Raw genomic sequence first — 24,642 nt, 5'->3', positions numbered from 1 at the left:
GTTCTTCGAGATAGCTTACAAAATGCCACAATTTCTGCAATCACTTTGCGTGTCTAAATGCGATCCTTTGCTGTGGTAAACATTTGAACCGACAAGCAGCCTCTCTTGCCTGCTATTCTTTCTTTCCTTTTTATTGCTCCAATTCTCCAGTTACGATATTTCGCAGATGTCTAGTCAACAGATCCGCGTTCTGCGTCGATGCCAGTTTCGCTTTCAGGCAGGATCACTTTCGGTTTCCATACCGCAGTCTAGCAACGATGAGAAGCCAAGACGAAATTCATTCCAATCCAAGCCGAAGCCGTAAATGGAAATCAACGGACCGGCCCACGTCTCCCTTCCCTTTCTCGATGCTGACCGTGTTACATATGTTTTACGGGATACCTGCCGTCGTTTTCACTCTCTGTGCGACTTGACGTGGACGGTCGCTCGACGATTCCTGCCATACAGTCAAGAAGCTTCGTCTGCTAAGCGAATAGTTCTGCCAGCCCAAGCGACTCGCCAACGATGTGTGGTGAGTCTACACGCCGAAAGTTTACATTGCGTATTTGACTCGGCGATTTTATTTGCGTGTATCAATGTCACAAATGATGATTTAGGTGTACAAATTATGATTTGATTGTACGTAACGAGCGCTTCACTGCAGAAAGTGCGTACACATCACTCCCGCGCTACGGCTTTTCGCCGTATATTGTCGTCTGCATGCCAAATGTCAATTGACGGGAGACTTTACCTTTTTTTTCTCCTTCTTCTTCTTCCTTGTCTTGTGGCACCTACGAGAAATTTCACAAACACTGCGAAAAAAATACGATGATTAATCGAAATGCGGGTAAAAAAAAGGTGAAACAATTAATTTCAAAACAATACGAGAGCTGGCGCAATGTTTCCGAATGTTTCCGCAAAGCTTCCGACAAAACAATGTGCTAAAAATATGATTTGGCGATTTTTGATGTGTCGTCTGTCGTTGCACCGCATGTTGAAGTTGCCGGTTTCATCTGCGTGTAGTAACGCGTACGTAAACACGTTTTGTTATCACTGTTTTCGTATCAGCAGACGCACGTTTGGAAGGAAGAGCTCTAATTGCTCTCATATTGGTTCCGTTTTTGTTTCTCCCTCCTCCTTGTTCTCCGTTTCTGTGGGGTCTTCAGGACGGCTGCTCAGGAAGAAAATATATACATAGTGCACGGGATAGGCAGTATCTTCATAATAATATATATATATATATATATATATATATATAATATCTGCCGTGTGGATTACAAAAATTGTTACACCCCCTCCCCCCTAAAGAGCTTCAACCCCTACGCAGAAGAAAATCTTCAGTGCTGAGGAGTTAGTGTAAGCTGAATTTAGTGTAACACACAATTCATGTTATATTTATTCACAAGCGATTCAATAGACAAAGGACACACGCGCATAATACATCTAAAATATGATCAAATCAAGTTAAAAAAGAAAGTTTTTTTTCAGTTTTTTTTTCTTTTTGATGAGCTGCGTTCTTAACTTTGTCCTTTCCATACATATTTAGTAGTAATTGAAAAGTAGCTCTCCTGAAGGGCAAGTAACGACAGTAAAGCAGAAGTAAGGCAAGGGCGACTGTAATATAGCTGTCATTATTATTTTCTTGGTCAGGAAATTACTTTGCTCGCAAGGCTATATAGTTTGGAGCGGAACTACAATTTCATCCAAGTCCGCTAATGTTATGCAAGCATCCGGGGATATTTAGAGACGTCATTACAAGCTCTCTGTCAAACCGTGCAGGGTACTTTATCTTGACAGTTCGGACCGGGTTGTAAAGATAAGGAGGTTGTTTTCAAGGTGCCACAAAATCAGGTAACCGGTTCCCCTGACAGCTTCTCTCTCGGTCTCATTAATCCTGCTGACGGGTCAGAGCACGGCTGGCTGGCTGGCCGGTTCATTTCTCGGGAGGTGACAGTCAATCAAAGATATGGCCGTGAACGAGATTGGTCCGCACCTGTTCAACGTCACACGTCAAGTAACAGACAGACAGACAGATCTCAGACATCGTGCAAATACATTACACGTAACTGTCGGTACTGGTGACGAAAGATTGAGCCGGGCGCAAAAGAATAGAAGAAAACGCCTATAGTGCTAACCAGTCATTCGTTATGCTAGTTTAGTTTTTGTAACGCTGAGGGATACATTTATTTTTCTCATTTTTTTTGCGTATTCAGGGATGGGTGTATGAGGTAAGATGCTAAGATATATGTCGAGAACACATAATAAGGGCCCGACGGGCGCCTCTTACGGCGAAGGCTAGAATTAGTTAAAGACGTGAGAAGCTTAAACTTGAGGACGCTAACAAGCACGCATGAGTGCTGTGGTATTTAAGGCAAAATTGTATTTACTCTGTTTTTCTTCAAACCTCTCAAGAAACAACAAAATGTTCTGGAACGCAGTAGAGGGCTGTGGATCGCGGTCCGCCACACTGGTGACGTCAGCTCGTAGCTCCATACTCGTGACGTCACGCGGACATGTCGTCCACGGAGGGACGTACAATACGTTGTTTTACAAATCATCCTTAAACTGTCTATGTACGGTTAACACACACTTATAACGGCAAGTCCGGTAACTGTGCCATGTCCAAAGATCTCGTACCATGCAACCAAACAGATCTACTCGAGAAACGTGATCATGACGTTGGTAGACAGACTGAAACCGAAACAAATCGGAAGGGGAGGTTCCACGAATGGGCACTTGTTCGCTGCCTCCTATTGGAAGAAAAGTAGGAACGAAGATCGCGTCCCTTTCAGAGATCATCGTAATCCACTCAAGACCGTGGCTTTCGGGCGCAAGCTTGTTCGCCCCCTAGCTTTGAGCGTTGCTCAACTCTACCAAATTGGTGGCGCTGTCGAACACTATGACGTCATTTGTTTACAAACAGGGAGAGGTCTATTGCTGAAGTCGGCTTCGAACCTGCAACCTTCAAAAAATAAGCAGGCAGACGCGTTTCCAAGCCGTCTAGAGCCCTGCGCGGATGAGATTTTTGGCATCCGCATCCGACCCGCATCCGCGCACACGTTACCGCATCCGATCCGCATCCGCTGTATACACTACCGTTTACATCCGCATCCGATCCGCTGAGTAAAACGCAATATCCGCATCCGATCCGCAAAATCCGCAAGTTTCGAAGGACGCGTAAATACCGCCGGAAGAATGTTGGTATAATTTCGGATGCCTCCATGCTGTCACGGAAGGACTCACGACGATAAGCAAAGGTAAACCTATCAACAAACGCGATATGGAGAGACTTCTTGAACGCGTAGAACGCCACCTCGTCGATGCTCGCGTGGACGCCAGAATGCCTCCTCTCCCGTCTTGGCCGTGCATTGTCAAAGGTGAACCCGAGCATGCGCTCGCTATCGGCTCGCAATACAAATAAATTGCTAGTGGAAAAATTACAGCACGCGGTATATCCGCATCCGATCCGCTGCCTTCGCATCCGCATCCGATACGCATCCGACCTCGAGGCATCCGCATCCGATACGCACACCGCAGAAAGTGATAAATTTTCATCCGAATCCGCAAGTATCTTGCGGATATCCGCTTCCATCCGCGGATGGTGCAGGGCTCTAAAGCCGTCCACCGCGAGTCCGCATATTTTGATGAAATGAGTGAAGCACTGGTTGGAAGAGAAGCGCGTGGAATTGCGCCGGTGAACTGTTCGGCCCAAGGGCGTCCGTCAGACAGCCTTCCTTAGCGTACCGTTAATCGTCAAGGTGATCTACATCAGCGGTTTTTTTTTCAAGGGCGACGGCTCATTACTTTTAGTGTTTAGCAACACTCGTCTAACGGGCACTGCACCTCGACACAACCACACGGAAAGCCTCCAGCACGGTAAAGACCTACGCGAGTCTTTGCCATAGACCTCTGTGAGACAGCCCTGAATGTGCGGGTTCCTCCGTTTTAATTTAGTGACGTTAATATGCATAAAAAGGGCTAATGCAACGCCACCTATACACAGGGAAGGCCTGCCTCCTCTTCTTACCCCTTCGTCACCTTGATATGTAAAGTCAGGATGTCTTCTGCATCAGCCTGTCGTAGCAGGCACTTCTCGAACACGAGCTTTCTGTGGCTACAGTAGCTGAAAGAACTGTCGTTATCGGCGGATTCTTAGTCGCTATGTCACGTCGTTTTTACGGTGAGGCTTTATCTATATATTCGTTCGGCTGCCCAGGGGGCGCCCTCGCTCACTGCCATCAGTGCCACCTGTGGTGGCAAGGATAAGTTATTTCCAGCATTTATTTCAGTTATTTCGCAGTTTGCTGCAGTTGTTTCTTCAGGCGTTGTGCACATTCACTGAGAACACACGACAGAATTCATGGGATAACATATGAGATCGCGAACATCGTCTTCTGCGCTTGTAGAATATGCTGGAAAACTTTTCCTCCGCCCGCCACCAGGGAAGAAAGCCGGCGCCAGTGTCGCTTTGCCAAACCCTAGCCGAACGTCCCTATAGGTGGCGTTGGCTTTTGTATCCGACTCGTGTGAGGGTATAGGGACCGTGCGACACCTAAAGGGGGCGCGTTGCTCCGTCGCGACAGCGCCGCCAGTGGTGGTCTTGGAAGTATCCGACGTGATACCACGCCGCTCGTTCTATGCATTCTCAAGTGGAACCGTAGGCTAATTTTTGAAGTGCAAATAATGTGGAACCTTTCTGGGGCGCGAACGAAGAGAATGGAGGCAAACTGCACAGAAGCAACCACCGTATTTATAATGTATCTAACAGTGCGGAAGGAGAACAGCAACTGGCGTCTGTCTGGTCAAAACACCTGTAAGTGATACGTCGAGAGAATTGTTATTTGACGCCTCACAAAATTCTGGCTTGCTAGCGAAGACTATATACGTGTATTTCTCTGACTCCAGCCATTTGTAATATCATGTTGTTGACAGAGTCTTGTATTCCTTTCGTCCTCTTTGCACGCACATACCTTCGTCACTGAAACCTACATTGTGCGTCCGTTTTATCCATACAAATAAACACGTAAGGTCTGAACTTGTACTGCAGTTTTTCCAGTATCTTCAGATAACGCTAAAGAGAGCCTCAAAGACGAAATTCTATGAGTTTTTACCTCGGCTATACCGCAGTAGGCTTGCAGCACGACAACTGTGAAATGGTCGGTGCGTGAATACTAAGCCTTTTGGACAACGTAGAACTCCCGTTCTCACTGTGAGACTCGTCAACCAGATTACCGGGAGCAATATCGGCTCTGGACACTGGCGATGAAACACCTCAATCATTATCTCGAAATAAGTTGCCGTTTGGTCGGTGCATTTGACTTTTATACAGTATCCAGCGACGTTTCACCGTCACGAAAGTGGCAACTGTAAATCATTGATCATTTTGCAGGTCCTCGTTCAGTTTCATTGAAACTAGAACAAAAGAAATAGTATATATTCGCTCATGTTGTGTACACCTCATGCAATGGCCGAAAGCGCGTCACAAACGCTATTCGCTCCGAGCCTATTGCCCTCTGTGGTATTGGAAGCATAGAAATCGTTAGAAATGAAACATCTGGTCCCTAATGAAGAGTTCTTTTAGGTGCTGACACAGTTAGCGATGCAACAGTTCCAGTATGGCAAAAAAAGACGCCCGCACTTCACATGTAAACAAAGCTGGCTACCCGGCGGCTATCACGCAAGGTACTTTCTCCGGAGGCCGCATCGCGGCGCCACTAGTTTGTCGCACAGTCCCTATAAAGCGGAGCGTTTCAGGGTTGGCTCGAGATTTCCTCGAGGCTCGAAAATCTCCTTTCTTACTTCTCGTTGAAGGATTCGTTGAGGGCTTCGGCCAAGGTTGAAGACTCGAAGGTGTTGAGTTCGAAACCTTCCATTGGTTACTGGTCTTATCTCGTAATCACGGCAGACGCTGAGACTGCGCAGGATGCCTTTTATCCCTCTTTCTACCTCTCCTTTCTGCCGTTCTGCCTCCTTCCACCAGTCCACCTCTGTAAACCGCTCCATGGTCATAGTCGCATCGCAGCACCAACACGGAACTTAAAAAAAAACAAAAAAACATCAAGGATGACGCGCTCTAAGGAAAGGGGCTGGAGTTGTGAGGAATGCCAGGACATCAAGAAGAAGCGGAAGTTTGGCGAAAACACCGTCCCTGTATAGAAAAGAGCTTTACACCTCATCCACCCGTGGTATGCCGCTGTCTGCACTGTTTCTGACATGCCGTCAGTCGCGCTATGGAATGGGGTGGTACGCGCAATTCGACAGAAATAAAATAAAAATAATATAAAAAATAAAAAGTTGTACCACAGAAATGTCAGAGGGGCAGGGAAATGTACTACACGAGAAACAGGTCAGTGAAAACTGTTTCCGGACGCCCGTCTGGCGCATAAACCGGTTCACCGCCATTTTCGCTTAAGTATACTGACCCGTTTTGCTTAAAACTGCTTTATTACGCATAGATTATTGTGCCCATATACCTGCACATGTATAGTACAGTCAAACTCCTTTACAACGAAACTCAGGGGACCGCAAAAAAAAATTCGCAGTAAAGGTATTTTCGTTAAAAAGGATGTCCATTATTGGACCTATAGGGCTCCAGCGGGACCGCAAAAAATTTGCTGTAGTGGTATTTTCGTTAAAAAGGTGTTCGTTATAAAGGAGTTTGACTGTATTTGATCTATGCGCAGAATAGTCATAGGCTGCAACATTGCAGACAAAGTGTGCCTTTGATTGGTCAACCACATTGTTTCAACTTTTAAAAAATTATGCAGATAATATATATATGAACATGATTCGTACGAAATATCGGATAATTCCAATGACAGTTTACCTGCAGCGGTGTTCGTAATTTTCTCCTTGCGTTACGTTCTTATCTATTTTTCGAGTCTGGTATTGCCATTGATTAACCTTCGAACTCAGTTACGAGATCCGAGGCAAGCAGAAATCTCGTTTCTTCCGGCGTCCAGTTTGGAAGGAGTCGAAACAAGTTCGCGATTATGCAGTCTCGAAAAATAAATCCTTGAAAGGTTCCGGAGAAACCAGTCCGGTACCATCCGGCTCCTTAATTTCGCTCGAGGTGTTCTTATTTATTTTAATTTGTTTTTGAACGCAACACGCTAGGTGGTTCAAAATCAAGAAGATTCGATAAACAGGTAAAATACGTGGAAACTGGCCAAGCAGAGCCTAAGAACCGAGATGCCACCTGCCTCGTTGTGCGCATGCGTGTGAGCGAGTAGAGAGTGGGTGAGAGTGTGAAGTGGGGTGAGCGCGTATCCTGTGCTGTGCCAATCAGACACTTGCAATGTCAATTGAACGATGGCTGCTGAAGAAAAGGCACTAGCAGTGGGATGGGAACCAACACCCTCTGATCGCCCGTAAGAGATGCTGCCAATAGACGATCTCAGAAAATCCCAGTGCTCCTTGCGCTTTGCATTCTGGGAGATTACTGGAACGCGCTGTCCTTCGCGCTTCGTTTTCGCTGATCTTGACTCATGGTGGACAATCGGCTGAGAGAGGACGAACCGAAACAGTTTGGAGGCGACATCCTGCTTTGTTGTAAGCAAGTTCCCAGAGTTCAAAGCGCCGCTAAGATCTCTGGGATTTTCTGAAGTCGTCTATTACACCATACTAGCTAGCATATCTCTTGTGGTGAGGCTTGTGCTGTGTTTGTCCTTCTATGTTTCCACTACAACGTTGACACTTCGTCGGGAAGTTCTGAAAGCGCGTCTCAATCGGGAAACCAAGATGTACGGGTTCGAATCCCCACGCCGCCTGCCTTTATCGACTACAGCATTATTTCATGTTCCTCATTGGGTATCAGTGGGACGCCACCTAGACAAGCCTGACCGCATAAAAGACGTGACGTAGCCATTAAGGGGTCCACCAATCACGACGGTGCTTTCGGCGTCCGTCGCTAGGGGGCGGGCGAGTCGCCATCAGTCGCACGGGCAGCCGTCGGTAGCCATATAAAGCCTGCGTTTGAAATCGTCTGCGGCGATTGGCTGAAGCAGACGACAGTGCATCTTCGGTGACCAACCTCGTGCCACGCGATGTTGAGTCAGCAACTTGTGTTGAAAAAAGAAAACTCAGCATGAACGCCAGCCGAAAACGTGGCATTCGGCGAGCGTCAAATTTGTCAAACGTGGAACGTTGCGAAGTAGCGCAGCTCGGTTAACTGACACCTCATCCCACGCCTGTGAGACAATGTCGGGAAATCTCCCGTTTCTTCGTCTCGAAAAACAATGTTGCACGAAGCGTCTCCGTAGCAACCTCGTGGGGTATCGTGTTCCCTCTACTGGAACAGACTTGCATGGGTGCACGCTGAAGTGCAGCTGTATGTGGCAGGGGAAGTGCTTTCATGATAGCATCCAATTTGTCTTTGAGGCAGCGATTTTTCCAGCACCCCCTCCCTGAACACTTTCTTCAACATTTCCCCAAACAGCTTACAGCTCTTTCCCCCCAAAAAAGCTGTTAAAATGGTCAAAAAGCAAAGGAAGTGGATCCATGGATACATCCATTCAATTCAATTCAATTCAATTCAATCCCCCTACACAGAGAGAGAGAAAAAAGCGGAGGATATATTTAAGTCAGATTCCGTGACATTACTTGGTGTTCCTTGGGTTAGGTTATTGAAAAAGAAATAACTAAAAAACTCTGTCTGCCACCTGCTGACGGCTATTTTAGCTTGTTTTGAGGCTGTATGTGACAAATCTGATAGTCGTCATCATCCATCAAGCAATTGACCATGTAAACTTGGTAATAAAATGTATTTTAATATTAATGGTGTTCGTGAATCCCGCGGTGTGACGTGAAATATTTAATTAAACGCACGAATGCTCTTCCGTGAAAGCACCCTGTCAAGGGGTTCCTAAAATTAGCGCAGATAGGATGTGCTACATTGGACATGTTGTTTTACATCTTTCATGTATATACATCATGACTGTAGTAAAACATACTTATTGTTCGCAGGCATCTTTGCATACCTCAACTACTTAGAGCCTAAGTCCAGGCGGGAAATCCTGGAATGTCTCATCAAGGGTCTGCAGAGGTTAGAATATCGGGGCTACGACTCCGCAGGTAATCAGTCTTTTTCTTCCAAAAGATGCGGATTCCGAAATTGAGCTTTTGCTCTTTCTCGTGCACGTAGGTGTTGCGTTTGATGGAGATTCTGAAGGCAAAGAGATTTCCATCATTCGGAAAATAGGCAAGGTCAAGGTACTCGAAGATGCGATCTGGAGTGAGTATACTTCGCTCATCTGCGTGTGTGCCCCCTATACCACGCCGTATATTTGACGTGGACTAATGTCGGATCAGGGGAGAAAGTAAAGCAAGTTGCAGCATCATGTCGGGTGTTAATCAGAACATGCAGGTTTGGCAGCGGTTTTCCCAGCACCACCCCTACCCCAAACTAAAATGATCTTGCAACACAGAGCAGTTTCAGGGTGTACAAATGCAGGGGATTTGCGCAGGAATGGACCATTTCCGACAACGCGTATGCGCATGCCCAGCCCTTGCGTCCGCCATCTTTGAGTGGAAAACATCTCTATGGACCCACCTTCGGGCGACTGTCATGTTTATTGGGGGGAGATAATCGGTTTCAAGGTTACGCGGACGTTTGAGGTCTACATTTGGTGGTGGTGGTGGTGATGGTGAAAGGGCTTACCGTTGTCGGCCTCACGTATGTGGGCAACGTCACGACTGACGCCCTGGGGAAATGTGCGTCCTGAGCCGACTTCTAGGGGAACTGTGCCGACATATGTCTGAAAGCGTCTGAGGAAAACCCCAGACAGCACAGCCGGCACCGGGATTCGAACCCGGGTACCTCCCAGGTTCGACATTTGACAACCCTTTGTACTGGTAATGAGTACAATCGCTTTCACTCTTTCCGCATTGTTCTTCCAATCCTCTCTTGCTACTTTCCCACGCAACGTGCCAGTCCGAAAAGCGTCACCATGTTTACTGGGGGGAAAGACACGACGTTCGACATTCCACCGCCAGGGGCGACGCGACTATGGAAATGGTCCATTTAATCTCAGGTCGGTGATACCTGTATACCGGCTCTGCTGTACCTGCTGCTGTATCTGCTGACTTTTTGAGCAGGCGTTTCGAAGATGTTGCAAGATCTGTGGTGAGCTGGGTGTTATGGGTGTGTGAGGGGTGTTGGGGACATCCGTGCTAAGGGGCAAAGAGTGCTTTCTGAGACCAGTGGAGTGGGATAGATCTAAGCGGAGACTACCCGCAGCGAACGAAGAGTTGGATCTGGATCGGGAACACCAAATCCACGTGGGAATTGCTCACACCCGATGGGCGACCCACGGTGCGCCGAGCGACCTCAACAGCCACCCTCACAGATCGGGACCAGAAAATGGTGAGCGCACCGTATAGAGATCTCGGTGTCGTAGTGATTGCACGCGTGTGCTGGATTTGTCTGCGCAGAGTTTGTGGTAGTTCACAACGGCATCATCACAAACTACAAGGACATCAAGCAGTTCCTAGTTCAGAGGGGTTTCCAGTTTGAGTCAGACACGGACACGGAAGTCATCGCCAAGTTCATCAAGCACCTTCACGACACGCACCCGGACCTCTCTTTTCGAGAGCTGGTGGAGCAAGTCATCCAACAGTTGGTAAATTTTACCCCCTTTTTTCTGTTTTTCTTTTTTTTTTTAAAGATATAGGTTACATCATTTTTTTCTTAATACTGGTTCTAGCTATGCATGTAGTTATGTTTATCATTATTAGGGCTAGCACCTGGCCAGTATATTACCGGTTATTAGAGAGTTTTAGTACATCGTACGCTAGCTATCTCCATAGCGTACGTAATTGATAGCGTTGGTGGTTCTGCGCACAGCGCCAAGCTCTCTTTATGCTTTGCGCATGCGCAGAACCATCAACGCTATCCCTTCCGTACGCAAAGGCGGTAGCGTACGATGTGCTGAAACCCACTATCTGTTGCTACAACGAACAGTCTACCCGGTCAATGTTTTCGTCCGAAAAGTGCTGAGATATTAAGTAAACGAATTTTAAATATCAGTCCTGCTTCCGCGCGGCCGCAGAGGCTCCGGCGGCGTGACGTCACTCCCTAAGCGGAGGAGGGAGAGGGCATTCTTGCAATGCCCGAATATGAACGACACCACCCCGAAAGTGGGCTTCACCTGATGCTTCCCTGCATGAGGTGAGGCCTGCTTTACAAAATTGCTGGTGCTGCAGGACCAAGACAGGCGGGCCGTTGTTTCTTTTCTTTTTTTTTAACTTAAGAGAGCGTTAGCCCAATTCTGTATACTTCGCCTCCTTACGGAATATTCCATTCAGTATTTGGCATATTTCCCCCATTCGACTCGAGTTCAAATATTCGGATTTGCACACCCCTACTTATTAGTTAGACCTTTACTTATTACTTAAATACCCTTACTTCTTACTTAATGACCCTTACTTATGAGACCCTTACTTACAAAAGCGATAATTGTGCCAGATGAAGGAGCAACCAGGAACGCACCGTTTGCGAAACTGCGCTTACTCGTGGTCGTCAGCGCAGGCAGTAGACAGAGTAGACTTTTAGTTACCATAAACAACTTCTAGCTGCTCACTCGATACCAGGCAAGCATGTAAGAATAGTATGATATCCTCGAGGAAGGCCGTCTATGCTCTATATACCAAAGAATTAAAAAGGCAGTTTAAGCTTCAGCTGCAGGCTAATTCTTATGACGGATAAATAAAATGTGACACATTGGATGACAGTGTTGCGCATATTACGTAGTATTGTCTCAGGATTTCTACGGATGGAAGTGTGACGTTCTGGGTCCTTGTTTCTTAGGAAGGAGCCTTCGCACTTGTATTCAAGAGCAACAAATATCCCAACCAATGCGTCGCAACGAGGTAAGTCGCAGTGGAAATTAAGTAATCTGTAATCATATTCGTTTGGAACACAACTCCCGAACCAGCGTGCGCATCACAAGAGGTCTCAAACTCAGTCTCAAGCCTAATAGCCAATGCTGTATGGTGTCCGTTTTATTTTTGTTTACTGTTTTGTTTACTTCGTCTTATTCAAGATTCTCGCGCTCCAGCTCATCCAAATGGTGGTTGTACATGTATTTTGCATTGTGATTGGCATGTGGATCTCTTTGCTTTTTTTTCTTTCTTTTTTTAGCCTCAACAATCCAAAAATTTATTGGTGTGCATTTAATGGCTTCTCGTTTTCCCTCCAGGAGGGGCAGCCCATTGCTGGTTGGTCTCAAGACAAGATCTTACCTTTCGACTGAGTTTATTCCAGTACTGTACAGTAAAGGTAAGTGTGTCCTTGCATGTGTGAAGCCCATGCGAGATTTTGTCTATTTCTTGTAGTTGGAGTTAAGTGTACGAGCAAGGATTTAATGACAGCTTACAACAGTAACTTATTATGTCGTGCTTACATGTCTTTCTTTCAAATACAGTCGAGCCCGTTTATAACGATGTTGACGGGAACGCGAAATCTGATCCTTACATCGTTGTACGTGAACTTTTGTGAAATCTTCGGTCGGGCTCACGTCAACGAAGTAGAACGGTATAAGTGTCAACGTCGTTGAACATCATACACGTTTGTTCATAGCACTAAAGCCTTTTTTTTTTTTATCTAGCTATGGGTTGATGGAGCTCTGTGTCGAAAGCGTTTCCAAGGGCAACATAACCGTCGATACTACGTGAGGCTTCGCACCCCGCACCTCTCGAGATCGACGACTTGGTTCATTGCTTGTCATCCAGTGCTGTAGTCGTCATCATGCTCACTATCGAAATTGCGTTGCCCTTTATAACGCGTTTCGCCCGCGCGTAATAGACGATTTCAGAAAATCCCAGTGCTCCTTGCGCACGCGTTGCATCCTGGGAGATTACTGGAATGAGGAAGGGAGAACTGTCCTTCATGTTTCGCTTTCGCTGACCTTGATTCGTCGTAGACAATCGGCTGAGATAGAAGGAACCGAAACAGTTCGGAGACCTTCTCTTGCTTTGTTACCAGCAAGTTCCCATAGTTCAAAGCGGCGCTAAGCTCTCTGGGATTTTCTGAAGTCGTCTATTCGTGGACACGTGTTCAAGCGACGACGCGCATCTATGTCTGCCAACTCCTCCGTTACGAAATCGTTCGAGCAATGTGCGTCCAGGAACCAGAGATCGTGGCGCGGATAAAAGGTTGAGGGTGAGAGAGTTGTGTGGAGAGGGAGCAAACCCCCTCTACTTCTCGCGAGCGCCTTCGAAGTCGCGTGTCGCGCGCTCTGCAACGCACGCGTCTAATCTCTATCAGTTATGCGCGGCTAAACGCTTCTAATCTTCAAGGAGGCTGTTGCTTTTGAAAATGTCTCCTTCCTTTGTTTTCAATGACAAGATGGAATCTCTCACCTCGATTTTCGCGCGTACTGCGCGGATAATTCCTGATCGCTCTAAGCGAACAAACGCTTTCACGACAATCGCTATATCGAAGTGTTGTTTACTTCATTGGATGAGCTGACAGGAACCGGCAACCTGATCGAAATATCGGATTTAACGTTATATCGAAGAACGTAGTAAACGGGCTCGACAGATAAGAAAGAAAACAATTACAGCACGGTTGCAGCTCCCCTATGATAATGCTTGGAATCGTAATAATACAAATTTTATGTTTTCCCAGTGAGTGTTCAGTGAGAAGGATATTGATAGAATTTTGCCAGGAATCATGATAAGTTATGTGATGTTCTGTGATGCAAAGTTTCTCTTATATCTATGTTAACTAACACTGTGTAAAAAGAAATCATATGTTGTTTTGCCTTTCATGTGTGAAGTTTCTTGTTGCACTACCCATTTGTTGCACCCTTTAGAAGGCCATATGCTTCTGGGACAACTTAATAAAAGAAATGATAAGATAAGTGGCTGTCCAGATAAGCATGAGCATATAGGAACAAGTTTTTTTTTAACAGCATTTATGCGAGGTCAAACGACATCAGACTTGTGACAGAAGTGCCAATCCAGTTGTACACTTTTTCATTGGATGTCACCACTGACGTGTGGTTAATGTTGTGTACTAACCCAAACTCTCTCCTCTCTGCTGAAGGTGGTGGTGGTGGTTTTGCTTTTGACAGCAAGTCCATAGGAAGCCCAATCTGCTGTATGTCTGCTTTGTTCCCGTTCTTCTTTAGCGTTACGTACCTCTAACCCAGCTTCTGGTGGTGGTGATAACGTGTGAACGGACCATATAAGATCTTTCGTTTCTGGCTTTTGGAACGCCTCGGAAATTAGGGAAGCCTAGGCCAGACGCTAGTATGGGTGGTGCCGCAAACTGCGGCCTTAACCAGTGCCTTAATTGTGCCTGAACTGTGCCTTAAAGGGACGGTCGTATCTGAAGACCCATCGATGAAACTGATGCCACTATGTCAACAATCTACTTGACAAATTTTTTTTACGTTAGAAAAATTGCCTAGATATTAAAGAAACAATTTTTAAAGATCAGCATTGCTTCCGCGGTTGCAGAAGCGCGGACGGTGTGACGTCACTCCCTAAGCGGGGTGGGTGAGAGGGTGGCGCTGAAAGAGAGGCACTGTAACTCCGAGACGCCTGCAGGGCCGCAGCATTCCTTTTCTCAAGGTCGCACCCTCATTGGTTCTTAGGGAGTGACGTTTTCTCGTTTTTCCACAGAGGGAATTCGGGCATACTCTCAACATCCGGCATCTGCTCTTCTCATGTATATTTCGTCGAATAACAGTCAAGCCACGCCACTCTTTCACGGGAGATTTTCGATACCGTGGCTGGTGGTCCATGAGGAATAAAATGACACGATAGTTAGAGCTGAGCGCGGGTGCGGGTATACCCGCGGGTACCCCCGTTACCCCCACATCGTCACGATTTGCGGGTAGAAATTCGCGATCGCTGCGGGTAGCGGGTAAAACGCGAGTGTACCCGCAATGCGACCGCGGGTAAATCGGGTTTACCCGCACTCCATGCCAGACTAAGTAATCCCTCCCTGTCACACTCGAGCTCAGCAGTGCCCTATGCCGTTGGCCGTATAAATCCATGTGCCAGACTGCAGCAGGCAAAGTACTGGCGGGCGAGCTCGATTATTAATGCAGACATATATGGCTCTCTGTTGAATTGAAGTTTTATTGGCATACGATTGAAGCCGTCCGAGACCCGTTGCCAACACTTAGAATTTCCGTTGTTTTAAAATAAGAACAGCGGTAAAGTGGACGAAGAACACTTCCCCCTGCGGGTCATAATGCGGGTATACAGAGAGCACTGCGGGTGCGGCTCACGCACGCACGGGTACTGTGCGCGTGAGGGTCCAAGTTTGCTTACCTGCACTCACCTCTAACTATAGTTTCAAAATCGACTGGCCACGAATGCGACCTTCCCTTCAACTATGGCCTTAACTGCGTTGTAGGCTTGTAGCATTGCTGGCTTCTAGACCCTCTATGCTCTCATTCCTAACAACGTTGAATGCTCTAGAGATGCGTTTATTCTGTATGTGAAACATGTGGTATGAGAATCCCAACCACAACCTGCATAGCCACTGCCTGCAGGTAACTGTATGATTGTCTGCTTCAGCTCGCTAGTGTTTGCCCAGTGTTGTCATCCGTAAACCTTGTGATGTGTGTCGTGCCTCCAATCCATGCCCTGTGTGTGACCGATCCTATATGTTGCATCTTATGCGTGCAACCTCTGTTGTTTGTTTCCTGCATGACCACTTACTTTACACTTCCCCTTTTTCTTTCTTTCAATGTAGAATGTGACAACGAGCACGTCTTTCAAGGTACACTACATCCTTTCCTTTTCATCATGTCACGCTTAATCCATTAATCCGCTCGTCACCATTAATCGTCACTCATTCCGTCACGAAGCCACCACAAATTTGGAGCGGTTACAAGGGTATGAAGGGTACATCACACAGATTTGTTCGGTGACCCACGGATTTGTGTGCGCTGTGATTGATGAAACACCATCCTGTGCAAGAAAAGAAAAGGAACAGAAACGTCCCGCTCGTAAAAAGCGTTACGGAACTTCTGGAGCCACTGTCCTTAAGAGCATTTCTGAAGTTTTTGGCGACCTAACTCTGAGGTGACTCAGTATTCCAGTTTACCACATTACCACCAGCAATGGAGTAGGATTATCATTATTATTATAATTAGAATAATTATTATAATTGGGGTTTAAGTCGCGAGACAACTGAGAAGAGTAGGATTATTGCCCCTGGTGATGAAACTCACCACTCATCATCATTTAAATAAAGATGTTGTTGTTATAGGTCGTCGTAAGCAATTCCATCCAGTGCGTAGGTGGGGTAAACAAAGCAATCTGAACTGCGTCAACCTAGAAGGTAGCACAACACCCCACGCATTGCACTTGCGCATCTCTTGGACCAACACGACATGGACCTTGATATACACCCGCACAAAAACCATTTCTTGCCATTTGCTGCCAGCTGCTCTGTGTAGACCGCTTGCCAAAAGAGTCAAATTTTAGTGGGTCCTGGGATGACTTCACGAGGAGCTATGCCAGTATACCTTTCAAACGGTTCCGTGAAAAAAAGTCAGAGCATCATATTTTACATACCGCACTCAAGACCTCCTTTTTGTTCGGTAATTCGGATGTCATCAGTGAAATCGTCGGCTTTTTTTGTCGACATTTTATCCTCCGCCACGAGGACCTCCACATCATTGTGCAAAACTGGCATAGCTCACTGCACTACCATCAAGTTTTACTGTTTGGTAGTGAATCTAGGACTGAGACATGGCATGTCACTAGAACGTAACGATGCCCCTGTACAAGTTCTGCTCACTCTAACCTTTGTCATCTTGTCTTCTCACCTTATCTATATGTTTTCCCTGCACTACGTGTTTGCTTTCTTTGTGTGTATCTCAGGGCATGTCGTCATGGATTGTAATGCATGTGAATTGATGTACAGCATGCAGTGTTCTAATTATGTGTTTCTCTCTATGTGGTCGACACTTTCCTTCGTCTGGCACAGACGACACGGCGCCAGGTACCGCCTTTTTTTCTTTCTTTCTTTCTCTCTCTCTAAATTTGGTCATCTATTAATAACTACGTAAAAGAGACTGGTGGCAACACCAGAGACACCTTGCCTGCTTTCTCTCATGTAATGAGAGGTGCTGTCACTTGTACATTCTGAGGCTGGCACTATAATTCCTTCCAGTGGATACTCTGGGGGCACCGAATGACCAATTACTTCGTGGCATAGATTCTTATCTTTTTTTTATTACACACACCACCACCATGAAACAAGAATTGCTATTTAATACCATAGAATTGCCAGCCTTGTCAATGTTTATATCATTTTTGCGTCATTATTTGACATGTACCTCATGCATTTATTTATCTGTGCATTGACATTATCTGCCTATTCTGTGTGCTGCGCTACTGTTCTAACACAAGTTGACAATATCACATTTGCAATGTGCTGTACAACGCTGTGTCTGCATTATTTGATGCAGGTCCTTATCAAGATGCTGTAAAACCCTTATTGTTAACGCGGCCCTAATTTTTGCGAATTTTGCGAATTGATAAATTTGGCCAAAATTGACACTTCCAAAAGCGATAGAATCAGAAAATTAATTTTCACACTTGGTTTCTACTAAGCATTTGAACTGGTTTACACAATACAAGCGTGCAGAATATTGCACAAATTAAATATAATTAGGGTAATTTAAGGCGTATTACAAAGTGCAGCATACCAAGCCATGCACTTTACCACTAGATTTCGGAAAATTTAGTGGCTGCGAATATGTGTCCTGTGGCCGATTTGCGAAAACTTCATGTCATGAAATTAAAGGGTTTTACAGTTATTAACACATTTCTCCATTATTAGTAGCGTTGGTTTTTGCAAATCTCGCCAGCTAGCGCCTTCACCGCCTTTTATAGATCACCGCCCGAGAGAAGACGTGGCCAAAACTACGACCGGGGGCATTCACCGTACAAACTCTACGACCGAATTTGTACCGCCTGGTGACGAAAAAGAAATCGAGTACTTTTTCGCTTCCGACGCGAGGTAACGTTGCTATCCCGTGCATGTATGTATGTACTCTCCCAAAAAATAACACCGTCTCCTCCGCAGTGCCATCATTGAGCACACCAACAGGGTCATCTTCCTCGAAGACGACGACGTCGCCGCCGTTTCGGATGGTCGTACGTAGAGCTCCTTTCGCAGCTTGTTGACAGCGGCGGAGCGTGGGTACCCAGTGCCCGGGGGTCGAAACGAGCGTCGTGCCCCAAATATGAGACATGCAACGGGAATGTACAGTCACACTCCTTTACAACGAAACTCAGGGGACAGCAAAAAAAATTCGCAGTAAAGGTATTTTCGTTAAAAAGGATGTCCATTATTGGACCTATATGCTCCAGCGGGACCGCAAAAAAAATTTGCTGTAGTGGTATTTTCGTTAAAAAGGTGTTCGCTATAAAGGAGTTTGACTGTATATCAGAACCAGGGTTGCGGAGTTGCTGCTCCGGGATTGGAATGATTCCGGAATCATTCCAGATTTATCGGAGCCCGGAATGGAATTGGAATGGAATGGCGGAAACTGTCCTAGGAATGGAATGGGAATGGAATCAGGCATTTTTTTCGCAGGCGGAATGGGAATGGAATGGCGGAAACTGTCCTAGGAATGGAATGGGAATGGAATTAGGCATTTTTTTCGCAGGCGGAATGGAATTGGAATGGAATGGCGAAAACTGTCCTAGGAATGGAATGGAATTAGGCATTTTTTTCGCAGGCGGAATGGAATTGGAATGGAATGGCGGAAACTGTCCTAGGAATGGAATGGGAATGGAATTAGGCATTTTTTCGCAGGCGGAATGGAATTGGAATGGAATGGCGAAAACTGTCCTAGGAATGGAATGGGAATGGAATTAGGCATTTTTTTCGCAGGCGGAATGGAATTGGAATGGAATGGCGAAAACTGTCCTAGGAATGGAATGGAATTAGGCATTTTTTTCGCAGGCGGAATTGGAATGGAATGGCGGAAACTGTCCTAGGAATGGAATGGGAATGGAATTAGGCATTTTTTTCGCAGGCGGAATGGAATTGGAATGGAATGGCGGAAACTGTCCTAGGAATGGAATGGGAATGGAATTAGGCATTTTTTCGCAGGCGGAATGGAATTGGAATGGAATGGCAGAAACTGTCCTAGGAATGGAATGGGAATGGAATTAGGCATTTTTTCGCAGGCGGAATGGAATTGGAATGGAATGGCAGAAACTGTCCTAGGAATGGAATGGGAATGGAATTGGGCATTTTTTTTCGCAGGCGGAATGGAATTGGAATGGCGGAAACTGTCCTAGGAATGGAACGGGAATGGAATTGGGCAATTTTTTTCGCAGGCGGAATGGAATGGGAATGGAACGGCGGAAACTGTCCTAGGAATGGAACGGGAATGGAATTGGGCTTTTTTTTTTCGCAGGCGGAATGGAATTGGAATGGAACGGTCTGGTTGCCAACCGGTCAAGGGCGAGATAACCTTGCCTTTGTGCTTTTTCCGTGCTGGGTAATGTCAGTCACCTCTAGCACTGCTGGGCTAGTAGCCAGTACGGTTACTGGTCCCTTTTCTTTTATTGGTGGAATTAAAGGAATCGAATGGGGGTTGCCAAGCCATTCCAAGAGTGGGAATTGACCATACCTATTCATTCCAAGGAATTCAAAGGAATGGAATTGGTGACCCCATTCCGCAACCCTGATTAGAACCCCCCTCCCCCCCCCCCGGCACTCCATGGACTTTGCACTTCGGTTGCTTCACTTTGAGAACATGCTCCGCTGTCTCAACGCGCACAGTTTACTGCCGAAGCCCACAGGACGCGATTTTACACCTGCGCGCTACATCGAACATTGCTCCAATTGCCTCCGTCTTTGAGGCGGCCAGAAGATTGTTCAAACAGCTAGCGCCCAGCGTTACAAAATTGAATTTTTTTTTGTGATAAACAGTTCTACTGTTTCTAATTCCGACTGTTTGTCTCTGTGTTGATAATCTGCACTCGGGGCGACCGCCCCTGCGCCCCCCCCCCCTCACGCTACGCCGCTGCTTGTTGATAACCTTTTTGTCACGTTTACGTAAGCTGAATCTGAGCGTGTAATCGCAGACCTGTCGATCCACCGGCTAAAACGGACGCTCGACGAGAATGTCAACCGGGAAATCATCACGCTCAAGATGGAGATTCAGCAGATCATGAAGGGTTAGTCGTGGAGACATGCCGCTAAAATGTCAACTGCTCGTGACTGCCATTAAAATTATGCTTTTTTTTTTTTACAGGAAACTTCAGTTCATTCATGCAGAAAGAGATCTTTGAGCAGCCAGAATCTGTCATCAACACCATGCGAGGCAGAATGAACTTTGAGAAAGAGTGTGTAATCCTCGGGGGCATAAAAGACTACATTGCAGAAATCAAGCGTTGCAGACGGCTCCTCCTGATTGGTTGTGGTACCAGCTACCACAGTGCCGTTGCTGTGGGTCTTGTATTATATTTTTCCTTACGCCAGTTGTTGACACATATATTGTGAAACAGTGTTGCATGTCGTTGCTGATCGTCACTACAGTTATTATGAGAGAGAGAGAGAGAGTTAGAACGAGAATTAGCCAAGGGAAGCGACAAGCAGACGGCACAAAGACATAAACCTCCAACGCCCTCCGTGGTCTTTTTCCTCAGTTATTTGAACTGTATTTGAAGTTATTTCTTGTCGCAGACACGGCAAATACTGGAAGAGCTGACAGAACTTCCTGTCATGGTGGAACTGGCCAGTGACTTCCTCGACCGCAACACCCCAATTTTCAGAGATGACGTCTGCTTCTTCATTTCACAGTCAGGTACCCATTATCTTGCCCTGATTGTGGAAAACGTAATGAGATGTGACTGTTATTGATAGGTGTTGTTAGAAATGTTTGCGAAACAAGGGTCAAGACAGTAATTTCTATTCCATCACGTTGAACTGGTTCACTTGACAAAAAAAAAAAAAGGAACAAATTTCACGCTTTATTCCAGTCTAGAAGCATTATTATATTATGTGCAGTCACATTGGTTGAGCATATCAATAAAATTTTGTCAGTGGGCGCTTTCAATGCACTTTTCAATGACCCTGTAAGTCACAAAAGCCATTGCATGAAAGCACATTTCGCATGCCACGAAATTGCTTCCGTTGTGGTCCACGTGAGCACAAATCCTCAGGGGCAACGCGTGCACACATTCATGACTGCCTCCAAGTCTATAACAGGAACATTTTCTTTCATTCCTGCGGCTTAGAGACCCTGCTGCATCACTTAACACATGCACACCATTAATTATTAACCTTTCTAGTGTAGGCGATGAACGTTCACGGTTGCACATTAACACACGTTTCTGCAGGCGAAACAGCTGACAGCTTGATAGCCCTGCGATACTGCAAACAGAGAGGAGCTCTGATTGTGGGAATCACCAATACCGTCGGCAGCAGCATCTGCCGCGAAAGTCACTGCGGAGTGCACATCAACGCTGGTCCTGAGATTGGTGTCGCTAGCACCAAGGTGAGGGCATAGTGTCTGAACGTTACCTTGAATACGAGGGCACGTACGATTGGCTGACCTTGTTCAGAGCATGACCCACTAGATTATAACGACCATCTCGTAATCGACAACTCCAATGAAGAGCCCGCAAAGCACGTCCGCACGATCCGCTAGGAGTGCCACACGTCAGCCTCTGTGCTCTACGTCATGATTGGACGATGGAAATTTGAATTTTGAACGCGCACGAGCGAATGTACGACTACCGTAGCACACGACAGAATGTACCGTAGCAGACGACAGAAACAGTTTCTATGAAAATGCGTAGAATTATGATGATAATCAACTAGAAAGAAGCATCTCCCGTGGGACATCCACCGCTTGTGCAAAAATACTAAGGTGAGCTGAAGTACAAAGTACTCGAAACGTGTTTTTATTCGCGGCGTATTAATTTTCGCTAAACACTCATTCAGTCATTTACGAAATTATTTGCGTGTATTTGATTTCGCGATTCCAGCGCTGTTTCCTTTCGCGTGATAAACATCAAGCTGTGTTCACGAGTACAATTTTTCGCAATTTTTTAGCGGTCGCAAAATTTGCGAAAATTAATACATTGTGAATAAAAATGCGTTTACAGTATTGTAGAAATTGAGGAAACAATAACCGCCATAGCCTCCAAAAGCGTTGGAAAGGAGTGCCTACGGCATGATCGCTATAGTCTAATAGGTTACGGTTCAGAGTCCTTGTAAGCAAAAGCCCGTCCGAAATGGGTAAAATGTTTTCCTAGGCCTACACCAGCCAGTTCATCTCTCTGGTGATGTTCTCCCTGATGATGTGCGAAGACCGCATTTCCATGAGGCCCCGACGCAGCGAAATCATCCGGGCATTGCAGAGGCTTCCAGGTAGGCCCAAAACACACGTGTCCGAGTGGTCCGTGACGTCTGCCTCGCGTTCCAGACCAAATCAAGGAGGTCCTCGAGTTGGATAACGAAGTGAAGGAGCTGGCCGAGCATCTGTACCAACAGAAGTCCTTGTTGGTCATGGGACGGGGGTACAACCACGCCACCTGCCTCGAAGGCGCCCTGGTAACTTGATGCCACTGCAGAGTTAGACGAGTATTCCGGGGGGAGAGACAAGGAGCTCGCTTCTTTCAGAAAATCAAGGAGTTGACGTACATGCACTCCGAGGGCATCCTGGCCGGGGAGCTGAAGCACGGACCTTTGGCCCTGGTGGACAAGGCAATGCCCGTCATGATGGTCGTCACCCGGGATCCTGTCTATCCGAAGTGCATAAATGCTTTGCAGCAGGTTTGTACTTTCTATTCTTAGGTCCCATGCAACTGGCAGAAGCAAAAGAAATGTGGGCAGGGCAGTGTTTTGGGACAGATCTGCTGCCTGGAATATACAGCACATTTTGTGACTGTATTGTTTGTGTGTGCTGCCGTTAACACTGCGTCGCACAGCTTGGCAACAATCTCTCCAGGGCCTGGCATTTTTTCCTTTTTCTTTCTTTTTCTTTCAACTTTCTTCTACACATTTTCTTTGCAAATGTTGTGACATTTTTGGGACGGAGCCACCACAGCACTTAAACTCATTGCATATCATATCAATGTATGCACTGGCCGTTCTGGGTATACAACCCCCCCCCTCCAAATGGTACCTTTGGTAGTAGTTTCCTATCTTACTTTTGATTCATTCTAGTCGAGAGTATTTTTATGAAAAGCTGTCTTACTGTACTCAGTCAGTGCACCAATAAACATTGAAGCTGAACCACATATTTGCATAAAAACATAAAAACGTCCCAACAAGGTACTAGATCATGTCTCTGAAAGACATCCCAGTAACATGATATGGATGCTTGTTTTGACATCCATGGGATGTCCACACTGACATCATCGGGATGATTGTGGACATCCACAGGTAGTCCACATATCCTGGTAAGGATATCTTGCTGTCATCCCAGGGACATTTACGGTTTACTGGGTACTTCCTCTCCCATATAAAGTCCCCATAGAACCCCTCCTGAAATATTTTTGACTATGCCACTGATTGTATGTATATAATATGTACCAATCGCAGCAGCAGCAGTCTGTCAAATCATGTGGGTTTGTCTGAAACGCAGGTGATTGCTCGTGATGGCCGACCGATTGTTATCTGCGAAAAAGGTGATGAGGAGACAAAGAAGATGTGCTTCAAGTCTCTGGAAGTCCCGCACACTGTGGATTGCCTGCAGGGAATCCTGACTGTCATCCCACTTCAACTCATGTCCTACCACATCGCTGTGCTTAGGGGATGCAATGTGAGCTCATTTCTCTTTGTCTGTTCTTTTCTCTGTCACAAGTGCCCGTCTAGGATTAGGGTGCCCTAGATGGGCCCTAGGGCGCCTAGATGTTATTGTTACGAATTAATGCCGCACGGCATTAATTCGTAACAATAACATCTAGGCATTAAAAAAAGGTACAGCAACAAGGTTCCGGCATGTATTAAAATCAAACGTGACCCAATTACTGTGATACCAATTACCCAATTACATTTTATGTTAAGCTTAGCTATAACTTAACTACCTTTCAAATTTTTTTAGCCTTCAAAACTCTCTTAACCTGAATTATCTTGCAGGTGGACTGTCCGAGGAACTTGGCAAAATCTGTAACAGTCGAATGATGTCCCTACACGTGACATTTCTGCAGCGGTGACTTACAGGAGCTCCTGCAGGAGTTGCAGACTCCCTGCACATTGCACGTTGGCAACAGGAGACTCGTCGAAAGCACTTAGTATTACAGTGTTACATTTAAAAGTGCACACTGCTGTATACAGAGTGTAGAAGGAAGAATTGCTTGCATTCCAATATAAAATACAAGCAGAGAAGCTGTGTTAGCACTGAAGGTGCTGACAGTACGAACGATGTGATAATGTTTTTTTATGAGTGATACGTATAACATTAAATACCAGATTTTTAAACAGCGTCCTAATAAATACATTGTATGCAATGAGATTGTGCAATTTAATTTTAAAAAACAGGCTGCGTGACATAAAAGACCAAAACCTTCTGGGTGACGGTGATGTTCTTCCCACCTCAGAGTAGCTTGCACTGTGTTGCGCATTACGCTAATTTCGTCAATTGAACTCTGAAGTTAGTCAAGCAAAAGACAGCATTTTCATGAATTCAGTACATGTAGTCATAACACACTATTCCAATG

At 46.0% G+C, this 24,642-nt stretch overlaps 1 protein-coding gene across 4 annotated transcripts; it reads left to right on the top strand.

Annotated features, from left to right (window-relative positions):
- The first annotated feature begins 293 nt into the window (after nucleotides 1-293).
- LOC135368889 (glutamine--fructose-6-phosphate aminotransferase [isomerizing] 2-like) lies at nucleotides 294-24,437 on the top strand. Of its 4 annotated transcripts, XM_064602434.1 has the most exons (20): nucleotides 294-511; nucleotides 8,944-9,051; nucleotides 9,122-9,211; nucleotides 10,217-10,342; nucleotides 10,411-10,598; nucleotides 11,786-11,847; nucleotides 12,177-12,256; nucleotides 14,027-14,080; nucleotides 16,934-16,948; nucleotides 17,845-17,971; nucleotides 18,038-18,108; nucleotides 20,056-20,148; nucleotides 20,226-20,419; nucleotides 20,657-20,777; nucleotides 21,313-21,470; nucleotides 22,234-22,348; nucleotides 22,404-22,531; nucleotides 22,601-22,753; nucleotides 23,568-23,744; nucleotides 24,062-24,437. In XM_064602434.1, the coding sequence occupies exons 1-20, from the start codon at nucleotides 505-507 to the stop codon at nucleotides 24,104-24,106; spliced, it is 2,112 nt and encodes a 703-aa protein (XP_064458504.1). In that variant the 5' UTR covers nucleotides 294-504; the 3' UTR covers nucleotides 24,107-24,437. The 4 variants fall into 4 exon arrangements, with proteins under 4 accessions (XP_064458504.1, XP_064458506.1, XP_064458505.1 ...); XM_064602436.1 differs by lacking the exon at nucleotides 14,027-14,080; XM_064602435.1 differs by lacking the exon at nucleotides 16,934-16,948.
- The last annotated feature ends 205 nt before the right edge of the window (nucleotides 24,438-24,642 follow it).

Source organism: Ornithodoros turicata, chromosome 9, assembly GCF_037126465.1.
Source record: "Ornithodoros turicata isolate Travis chromosome 9, ASM3712646v1, whole genome shotgun sequence".
Taxonomy (NCBI): domain Eukaryota; kingdom Metazoa; phylum Arthropoda; class Arachnida; order Ixodida; family Argasidae; genus Ornithodoros; species Ornithodoros turicata.
The sequence above is the reverse complement of the archived record's forward strand: the minus strand, read 5'-3'. Positions and strand labels throughout refer to the sequence as shown.

Bases quoted from the DNA above. Each gene is read 5' to 3' on its own strand.
- LOC135368889 (XM_064602434.1), top strand. The intron at 9,052-9,121 runs GTAATCAGTCTT...TCGTGCACGTAG, and splicing joins TCGGGGCTACGACTCCGCAG to GTGTTGCGTTTGATGGAGAT. The intron at 10,599-11,785 runs GTAAATTTTACC...CTTGTTTCTTAG, and splicing joins AGCAAGTCATCCAACAGTTG to GAAGGAGCCTTCGCACTTGT.